Raw genomic sequence first — 9,991 nt, 5'->3', positions numbered from 1 at the left:
TGAATACCCACGATGCTTTGCAATGATGAGGTTAAGAGGTGACCAACATTTGGTTTCTCATCAGTCATGAATTTCCCCACATTTCCCAACCTTTTGTACATTGATACGTTACATGTAAAACATTGTGTAAAGATGGAGGTGTGAAGCTCATTCAGTCATGTCTTCAAGCTGTTGTGATAAATGAAATGATTGTTTTTTAATAAAAATGAGTTGAACATTAAATGTAGTTTTTTGCTTTGGATCTAGATGTTTTCGACTGAAAGGAAGGAATGGTACAAGATGGCTTCTATTTCACAAACTCGTTTTCCTTCACTTTGTAAATGGACTGTACAAGTGAAGTAATTACGGTGAGTAGTTAATGAATGTATCGTTAGCCTGGTGAAGTTGGGTTAGTGATTCATAGTTTCTCATGTGAACTCACCAGTAGGCGGCGCTACGAACTGATGTCTCGGGTGGCGGCTCATTATTCGTGCACATTTAATAAAAATTGATGCGTCAAATATTAATAATAAGCAACTGTGAACACGTTTCAGATATTTAATCATTATATTTTTAATTGCTTTATAACTGTAAACGTCCTCAATATGACTGTTGAGAAGCAACTAAGATGGCAAGGGGTCTGTTGTTGTTGGCAGATCTGTTGCAAGAGCAGTGACTGCAGGCGCCTCCTGTGGTGATTAATGCGAAATACACTCGATTATAAACGAATTTAAATGGTTAAGAAAAATAAACCCGGATATCGAATAAATTCCCCTACTAAATAGATTTATTTTCTTCAGTAATTTCATAATTAATCCACGTGTTTGTGACCTGTGGTGAATTATGTGTAATACACCCGAAATGGAGATGGTGGTCTAGTGGGTTAAACCACTGAACTGGTAAATCAAAGGTTGCTGGTTCGATCCCAGCAGCCACCACCAGTGTGTCCTTGAGCAAGACACTTTACTCCATGTTGCTCCAGGGGGATTGTCCCTGTGATAAGTGCACTGTAAGTCGCTTTGGATAAAAGCGTCTGCTAAATGACTAAATGTAAATGTAAACCAAGGCTTTCTTCATGGCTTAAATTCAGAGGCAAAACCGTAGCATTGCTAATTTTCTTAATTTATTAGATTTTGTTTTTCATAAATTGCATAATTAATACAAATGTATTTGTTTGACAAATTGTGTTTGACAGCACCTCTGTTGACATGATTATTTATTTGTCTTTAAATGGAGAGAAAAAACAACCCGTAGGTTTGTGATTTTTTAAGTTAGTGCAACCAATTGGAAATCATAAACTGTTAAATCATAAGTGTTCGTCCAGCGAGTACTTATGTGAATCACTCTCGCGATAGTCTGATGTCATATGCTGATCTGTCTGCGCAGCGCCGCAGGAACTTGATTAAAGAGCTTTAATTACGCGCATCTATGCAATGAATCACAACGCGACTCAAATTACTTTACTGGGAAGAATTTTTCCAGACCGTCATTTGACCAAATCAAAAGCGTTAATTTAAACACGTCGGGCTTCATCTGCTGGTCAAAGACAAGATCATGTTTAACACTGTAATCGTTTATTTGATCAACACTCATGCTGGTCTTTCAGATCAGAGCTTATGGCTGCCCATGAGCAAAACAGGCAAATTTGATTTTTCAAACAAGTTAAGAACCAAAGATGAGCATTTGTGCGAAAATATGTACTGTAAAACTTGAGTCAACAGATAACATACTGTAGTTGAGTAAACAGAGAGTGTAAATACACTATTGAATGTTTTCTTAATCATTTGTAAAACAATGTTTCATTTCTAACTACATGATGTAAACTGCAGCTGCCACACCAACAATATAAACTGGGATGTCCATACACAAAACAGTCAAGTCTATTCAACATCCATCACTTCTTCATCCACAGACGAGGCTTTTTCTTTGGTTTTCTTGGATTGTGTTTTTGCAGTTTTCTTCACAACAGGAGCAGAAGCTTTTTTCTGTGACTCTTTCTCCACTGTAAAGAGAAGCACACATGATGATGACAATCAGTTAAATGTTCAATCACGATCGTTCTGCTGTATCAATCACACACACCTTCCATGCCAGCTCGATCTTTCTCCATATATCCCAACTGCTTCAACAATTTCCTCCTTTTCTTTCCGGAAAGGGTGATGTTGGCTCTAGAGCTGGAGCTGTCAAGAAGAGACAATATTTCATATCAACGTTCATCTGTGCCAATGTCTGCCATTTCTCTGAATTTTTCTTCATTTAGCATACATCAAAGTGTGTGTGTGTGTGTGTGTGTGTGTGTGAACAAACCATCTCTTTTTCAAATGTTGTTTGGTAACAATGTCACTGTCAATCACAGCCCCTTTGATGCGATGGTTTTCTCTTTTCTGTCTACTTAAAACCCTTCGTCTTTTGAAGAGCTTTTTCTTCAACTCCTATATAAAAACAACAAAAACTGGTTTTAAACACATTTAATTAAGAACACTAATTATATATCATCTGTGATGTTTCTCTATAGAATAACAAGGGCATCTTTTGTAAAAACTAACTCAAGAATAAAATAACACTACATTTCATATAAACTGTGGGTTGAACAATAATGATCGTAATATTTCTTAACAGCATAAAGCATCTCTTTGCTGCCATTTCAGAGACTTACAGAATGAAGAACAATAGAATATTATGAATTAAACGAAACAAATGTTTCCTAAGAGAGAGTTCAGAACACAACACATGCTTGTAAAAATCAGCAGGAAAAAAGACACACAACAATAAAAAAAAACATGACAGGACATAAAAATGCATCGGCAGATTTTAGAAAGCTGAAAGTGAATTGAATTAAAGATCTTTTACAGTCTTAGGTCTGTTTATGCTTCCTCCTGGCGCCATGCTGCAGTCAACCGGAAACCGGTGCAAGTACGTTTACACAATAAAAGTACCAACTGAGTCGGATTCAGAAATCATTAAAGATTCGAAAGATCTATAAAAAGTCATCGTAAATCAGGGTTGCTTTCTCATTATTTAATAGGTATAAAAACCACAATAGCATAATTATAATTATAACAACATTTTGTATGTTTATAATTCTGCACACGCAAGGAAAAAAACAATATGTACACCAAATATATTACATGATATATACATGTAAACCCAAAAATATATATCTTCATCGCTTTTGCTTAGGTTAACGTCTCAGCAATTCGCGGCACTTTTACTCTTGAAATTTTTGACCGGAATTGACGTCACCACATATCAATATCCAGTTTGTGAGCGAGAGCTTCAACTCCATTATCAATGGATGAAGAAAACTCAAACACAGGTATTTATAACACACACTTTTATTCAAGCAGGGACTTCAGTGCTGTAACATCAGCGAAGCAAGTAGGTGATTTTGTCATACAAAGAAGCAATATTTCTCCAAATAAAAGTGCAATGTGTGTTTTTCTGTAGCGATTTGAAGTGGATCAATGTTGCGCACCGAAAGCGCAGAATGTCATTAATATTTGATTATTCTGAAGTGCGCAGTGTGCCTCTGAAAGAGACCTGTGTGTGTTCTTTCTATGACCGACTGACAGGCTCATAAGCTCATGTCTGATATCTAAAACAAATCAAGATGACATTTCAAGTCATTTGTACATGTATTTACGCCTTTGGTTTGCAGCTTCTGAAGCATTTTGTATTCTTTCAGCTGGCGGAGGATGGAGTGTACACTGTGTGAGAGACTGTATCCCACAATGAACTTTGCACAGCCTACACGTCTTTAGGTTTGACTGTATTTTTGTTGTTTTCTTCTCCTCAGGCGTCAGTCTGACTCTCTCTTCTCTGCGGCTGCTGGTTCCACCACTGCACCTGATGTCCGCATTCATGTGGCAGGTGCTGCAGCGGAAGAGTGTGATGCATTATGGGAGGCTGGAGGAGTTTGTCTCCATGGTGACCAAGACGCTGCCACAGCTTCTCAGTTACAAACAGAGAGCTCAGCTGAGGCTGGGTCTGAGAGCTAGGGTCAGTCTTCTTCTTAATCATCATCATCATCATCATCATCACACACATCTTACATATGTCACCTTGCAGTGATTTGATTGGTGTGATTTTTCTTGTTTCCTGTCAGATGGTTTTGGAGCTGTGTCGCAGCCCAGCTGATGTCAGAACCATACAGGCTCATCTGGACCGAATGCAGGATCCAGCTGCAGCGGTGTCAGAGGTGCGATGTCTACTCATGTCACATGTTCCCTTCTCTTCACTGTGATATTAATTAAGGATATTCAGCGTGATGCTCATGTGTTTTCTCAGGACGGGGATGCTGACGTGACACCTTTGGTTGTAAATTTCAAGGCTTTGGTTCTGGCATTGCTCAAAGACCCGGTTGAGAGAGCCTATTTCTTTCAGGTGAATGATCGTGTTTGAAGTCATTCATCTCATGTGTTCTGGTGATATGTGTACTATGTTTTCTGTCTGTGCGCGTGTCTTACAGGAAGTGTTTCCCGTGCAGTATGGTGCTCAGTACGACACCGCTCTCAAAGAACTGATGTGGGATCTGCTCTCTCGCTTGGAGAAACTATTTCCTGTTCCTGACTTGAATAAAGTACAATATTCTGTGGCGTCTGCTGGGATCTGTTACACCAGTTAGATTCTGTGTGTGTGTGTGTGTCGTCTGCTGTTCACTCTCTCCGTCTAACACACAGACAGTGTCGTGGCTCGCTACTGCCCCCGCTGGTTTGGAGGACAGCATGCAGACAAATCCAGACGACCTGCATGCTCTTCTGCAGCAGTACCAACTGTTCGGAGGTTCAGAAACTCCGTGTTGGCAGAAAAGCTCCAAACCGGGTGTGTGAACTCACAGAGTAACTCATTACATGTAATGAAGAGTGGACGAGATCAATAAATTGTCTTTTATTTCTCAGGGTCTGTTCCTCTTTCCTCCGGTGATTGTATCTTCTCCACACTGTCCATTCCTCCCTCGGTGCGAGTGCTTGTCGCTGCAGAGCCGCTTGTCTATCACGTCCAATCAACCAGCGGGGCCCTCTTGAATCCCGCTGCTCTGGGTCACCTGGACACCATCATCGTCACTGACTACACAGAAGTGGAGCTCAGCAGTCAGGAGGTGCTGGTGGAGGAGGAGGCCATGACAAGTGCCTGTGTGCAGGAGAAGGAGGAGCAGATCCTGTTAGTTGATGAAGCCGCCAGCTGTGTGCATCAAACCACCTTAGATGCCGAAACCACTCAACGTGATGTCGACTGTGAGGTTGCGAGCGTTGCCACGGCGACTACATCCCATACTGAGCTGGCCATCATAGACCCACAGAATGAGCAGAATCTCCAGACAGGTGGATCCGGTCAGCTGAGCTCACAAGATGAGGACGAGAGCACCAACATCTCTCATGAGGCTGGAGGACCTGCATCTGAACTACAGGCAGTCGAAACAACACCTTTGAGCGATGACGGCCGAACACCCGCGACACGGAGGGGACAAAGACGACCGAGGAACAGTGCTGACACCGCTGACAAAAACACTAGAAAAACTCGGCAGCGTCGAGCACGATCTGTCAAACAGAACAACACCGAAGAGAGGTGACGCTGTTTTCCAACTGCCTGTGTGTGTATGTGGAGTTTGTTGAATGTAAGATTTTCATATTGTGTTTTTTGTTTTTCAGGAGTGCAGACGCATCACTTGCAGAAACTCCAGGTAACACACGCTGCAGATGCTTGAAAATAAAAATCACATTGAAGTTCATTCATTCTGAATGATAATTCTCCACAGACGCGGCGGATGAGTTGTCGAGCGGACCTGAAGCAGAGATCACAGCGTCACAACAAACACCGGCGCCTCCATCAACAGAGCCACTGGCCTCTGACAACTGTTGCGCTCGACACGCATGCAAAACCTGCGGCCGAACGTTCACCCGCAGGTCTGACGTGCGGCGACACCAGCTGACCCACACGGGGGAACGTCCGTTCAGCTGCGGCCAGTGTGGCAAGTGGTTCCAGCACTCGTGGGACTTGACCAAACACTGCCGCAAGACTCACGGCGAAGCCACCTTCACCTGCCAGCTGTGCCGGAGCACCTTCGCCAACCTGCGCGCGTTGACGGCCCACCACAAGAATAGTCACTCCGGCGAGCTGCCGCATTACTGCTCTATCTGCGGGGAAGCCAGCCCGACGGCCGCCACTCTCATCGAGCACCGCAAGAGCCACAGCGCCGCACAGCGCTATCTGTGCGAGCAGTGCGGCGAGGGCTTCGACACGATACGGCAGAGGTCTGCTCACCGGCAGTTCCACCGCAGGCGCCAGCAGTTCAAGTGCCCGCAGTGTGACAAGACCTACACGCGCCGCACGGACGTCAAGCGACACATGCTCAGTCACACTGGCGAGCGGCCGCATCAGTGCTCCGTCTGCGGCAAACGCTTCGGACTCCGCTCAGGCCTTCAGAAACACATGGTCACCCATACGGACGCCAGGCCCTTCCGCTGTCCGCACTGCCCGAAGAGGTTCACGCAGCTGTCCATCTTACACCGACACGAGCGCATGCACACAGGGGAGCGGCCATACCTTTGCTCGCAGTGCGGGAAGAGCTTTCTCTCACACGGCGAGCTCATCAAGCACAACAAGACCCACACGGAGGAGAGGCCGTACTGCTGCCCGCAGTGCCACAAGGGCTTCAAGTTCAAAAGAGCTCTGCAGGATCACCTGCTGTCTCACAGCGGCGCTCGACCCTACCCGTGCACCTACTGCGACAAGATGTTCGCCAAGCCCTTCGCCTTGAACCGCCACCATCTGATCCACACCGGCGAGAGGCCGTTCTCCTGCTCCCACTGCGACAGACGCTTCCTCACCTCAAGCGAGCTGTCGCTTCACGAGCGCGTGCACACGGGCGAGCGGCCCTACTGTTGCTCCCTCTGTCCCAGAAAGTTCCGCAGCTCCTCCGAGCTGTCCAGACACAGACGCAGTCATTCACAGGAGCGGCCGCACCGCTGCGGGTACTGTCCCAAAGCCTTCGCCAGCGCTGCCAAACTGAAAAACCACATCCGAATTCACACGGGCGAGAAGAAGCCCAGGCCCTCGGCCGCCGCTAGCCTAACCACGAGCCTGCCAGAGATGGAGGCGATAACGGTCATTTTATCCTAAGACTGATGTGTGACTGACAGTTTCTACATGATGATCCTAGCTCTTTGTGTTTGTTGATGTATTTGGAATTATCGGCTGAAGATCAGATGGTGAGAGATGTGCTAGTTTGTGTGTGTTCATCTTTAGGTGCATCTGATAGTTCTCCATCTGCACATCTTCACACCAGTAAAACACTGAATTCATGTTTAAAGGCTTTGTGTATTTGCCTGCTGTTTGTTTTGAAGATACTGATAAAATGTTCCTCTGTGTTACAAGTGATGGTTTGTTGATTTGTTGCAAAGGATGAGTGTATCTCCTTCAGTGCATCTCTAGATGTCTCTAGAGTGTGTGTTTGCTTCCACGTGTGTGTTGCATATTTAGATTCTGCTGAAGGTGTGAGTCATGCTTTGAGGAGAGACTTTAGCACAAGAGGTCATCGCAGAGAACAGACATCTGCTTGGGTTTGAATGAACGAGAGTAACTGACCTCAGATATTTAGCTTTATTAAAGCACAGGGTGATCTGCGTGTGAATGTGCTTCTGTTCTTCTGTGATGGTGGTCTTTATCTGAAATGGGACACACACACACACACACACACACACACAAAAGGGTTCATGAATAGACGTCTGTAACAAAAACACTGTCGGGTTGTCATGAGAACCTCTCTTTGTCTTTGTTCTCAGTGCAGAAGAGCCGTTTTACTCACTGAAGGTTCTTTGAATGTTTAACATCTCTTAACTTCACTCTTTTACTGTACTCTTAATAAGTCACAGATTCATAGAAAGGTGAACCTGGCTTCAGGTTTTTAGGGTCGGAGTCAAATGCAGATTTCATCATGGTGAATTTTCTACCTTTTGCTCTTGTGTTTTTTTGTTTTGTCCACATGTCTTCTGTTTACAGATAACACACAGCAGAACACAATGACCTTCATGTATTTATTCATCAGAAACGAGGAAAGGATAGTGTGTTGAGTTCATCGGCTTCTCATCAGAGGAGAAGCAGTAATCTCATCTCTAGTGAACAACACTCATGTAAGAAACATCCCTCTGTCTCTTCATCTCTTCACCTGCACAAAAACGGAGGTAACATTCTAGCAACCCACTCTCTGAAGATAACCTGCTCTGGAGCACTTTGAGTCCCAGTATTAGTTGATCTTTAGGAAACATCAAGTGGATGTGGAAGCACAGGTTACGTATGATATATTATTATTTTAAAGTATTACTATGACTCAATTTTCAGTCACACCCACTGCGATTGAGCAGACACAACTGATTTTATGCTAATTTTATGATTTGTAACCCTTTTAAGGTGAAATAGGCCCAATCTTTAAATCAAATAATATGAGCAGTTCCTTATAAATATAAGGCTTTATGTGTTCACATTGAATACTCTCATACTTAGTTTTATTATTAAATCTAAAAATGTCATTAGATTTTTTAGGCATTTTTTTAAAGCACTTGGGTAGTTCAGTATCTCAGGGCAGTTGTGCTCCACCTGATTTTACAAAGTGGTTGATGTTCTCAGGACAATATTTGTTGACCTAATGAAAACATTTTTATAAATAAATACAAAATCATTTTTCACCAAATAAATGTTTTTGAAGGAACATACAGAGAAGGGATTTAATACAGCCTACACAATGAGCAATATAATCAAACCCATAGACTGTACACAACACAATTTTGGTCAAATTTACTGGTAGACACGTTAAAATAATAGTTAAAAACATTTAAACAAATGTACACTTGAAAATATGTTATAGAACCATAATGAGTATATATTTAAAATTTTTCAGTAAAAATAGTACAGATATTTAAATGATTTTATATTTAGTTAATGATTTATAGTGTTTCTAGTTTTATAACCACTTTAAACACCAATGCAGTTTATGTCTTCTGTGATAAAAACTCTTGATTTATAACGTTTATCATGGTCAAAAACTTTAAATCAAAGTCTGCTTTATTGTCAATTCTGCCACATGTACAGTAAACACATATAGAGGATTGAAATTTCGTTACTCTGAGACACATGGTGCGTACAAATAACACTATACAGAATAAAAAAATTACAGATTAACACAGATTATAAATTTATGTCTAATACAACTATTACAAGCAGGGATATAAAAAAAGAAGATGGTAATGGCAGATAAAGTATAAACCAATGAAGTATACAACAGTGCAGATGTGAGGGAGTGCACAGAGGTTAGTTAAGGAGGTTATTAGTGTGTTTAAAGTGAAGAAAAGAGAGCAGACTTGTTTAACCTGTCAGAAGACGTGGTCGAAGAGGGTTAGACCGATGCTGAATGAGGTCATGAGCAGTCCTGGGCTGTGTAAAGTGACTAGTGTGGGTCAGTGCATTTTGTGGATGAGGTCAGAGTTCAGTGGTGCATGGGGCAAGAGAGGGCAGGGGGGGCAGAAGTTTAGCTTCCTGACTGCCTGCTGGATGAAGCTCTCCTTTAGTCTGCTGGTCCTGACCTCAAGACTCCGCTGTCTCTCCTCCCTGATGGCAGCAGACTGAAGAAGCTGTGTGTCGGGTGGGATCACCTGTAATGCAGAGGGCTTTAGGGATGAGACGGGTTCCATAAATGTTCTGGAGGGGGGAGAGACACCAATGATCTTCTCAGCTGCTTTCACTATGTGTCGGAGAGTCTTGCATGTTTCAGGCGCCACATCATACAGTGATGTTGTCAGTCAGAAGGTTCTCGGTGGTGTCTCTGTAGAAGGTGCACGAGGCTCTCCGGCCGTTTCCATGGTGACTTGAGTCCTGTCGGATCTCGCTCAACCGTGTGAGCGCACGTTAACTCGGGTTATCTTTCGTTAGGTTAGTTAAACTTACCCTTCAAGTGTGTTCAGGAACAGACATACCTCCTGTAAGCCAGGTTTGTGTTAACTAACCCGGAGTTCAGCTGATG

The 9,991-nt window shown here is 43.2% G+C and overlaps 2 protein-coding genes across 3 annotated transcripts; one reads left to right on the top strand and one right to left on the bottom strand.

Annotated features, from left to right (window-relative positions):
- Positions 1-1,536: 1,536 nt before the first annotated feature.
- c5h11orf98 (chromosome 5 C11orf98 homolog) lies at positions 1,537-2,930 on the bottom strand. Its single transcript, XM_056748813.1, has 4 exons — positions 2,830-2,930; positions 2,287-2,411; positions 2,062-2,159; positions 1,537-1,981 (listed from the first exon to the last, which is right to left on the bottom strand). The coding sequence occupies exons 1-4, from the start codon at positions 2,863-2,865 to the stop codon at positions 1,860-1,862; spliced, it is 381 nt and encodes a 126-aa protein (XP_056604791.1). The 5' UTR covers positions 2,866-2,930; the 3' UTR covers positions 1,537-1,859.
- A 299-nt stretch (positions 2,931-3,229) lies between these two features.
- Positions 3,230-7,355, top strand: si:zfos-932h1.3 (zinc finger protein 16). Of its 2 annotated transcripts, none has more exons than XM_056748406.1 (9): positions 3,230-3,295; positions 3,776-3,978; positions 4,085-4,177; positions 4,267-4,362; positions 4,448-4,558; positions 4,659-4,800; positions 4,878-5,544; positions 5,628-5,659; positions 5,735-7,355. In XM_056748406.1, the coding sequence occupies exons 1-9, from the start codon at positions 3,271-3,273 to the stop codon at positions 7,096-7,098; spliced, it is 2,733 nt and encodes a 910-aa protein (XP_056604384.1). In that variant the 5' UTR covers positions 3,230-3,270; the 3' UTR covers positions 7,099-7,355. The 2 variants fall into 2 exon arrangements, with proteins under 2 accessions (XP_056604384.1, XP_056604385.1); XM_056748407.1 differs by lacking the exon at positions 3,230-3,295 and adding an exon at positions 3,345-3,690.
- Positions 7,356-9,991: the final 2,636 nt, after the last annotated feature.

The sequence above is a fragment of the Triplophysa dalaica genome, chromosome 5, assembly GCF_015846415.1.
Source record: "Triplophysa dalaica isolate WHDGS20190420 chromosome 5, ASM1584641v1, whole genome shotgun sequence".
Lineage (NCBI taxonomy): Eukaryota > Metazoa > Chordata > Actinopteri > Cypriniformes > Nemacheilidae > Triplophysa > Triplophysa dalaica.
Note: the sequence above shows the minus strand (reverse complement) of the source record. Positions and strands in the feature narration are given on the sequence as shown.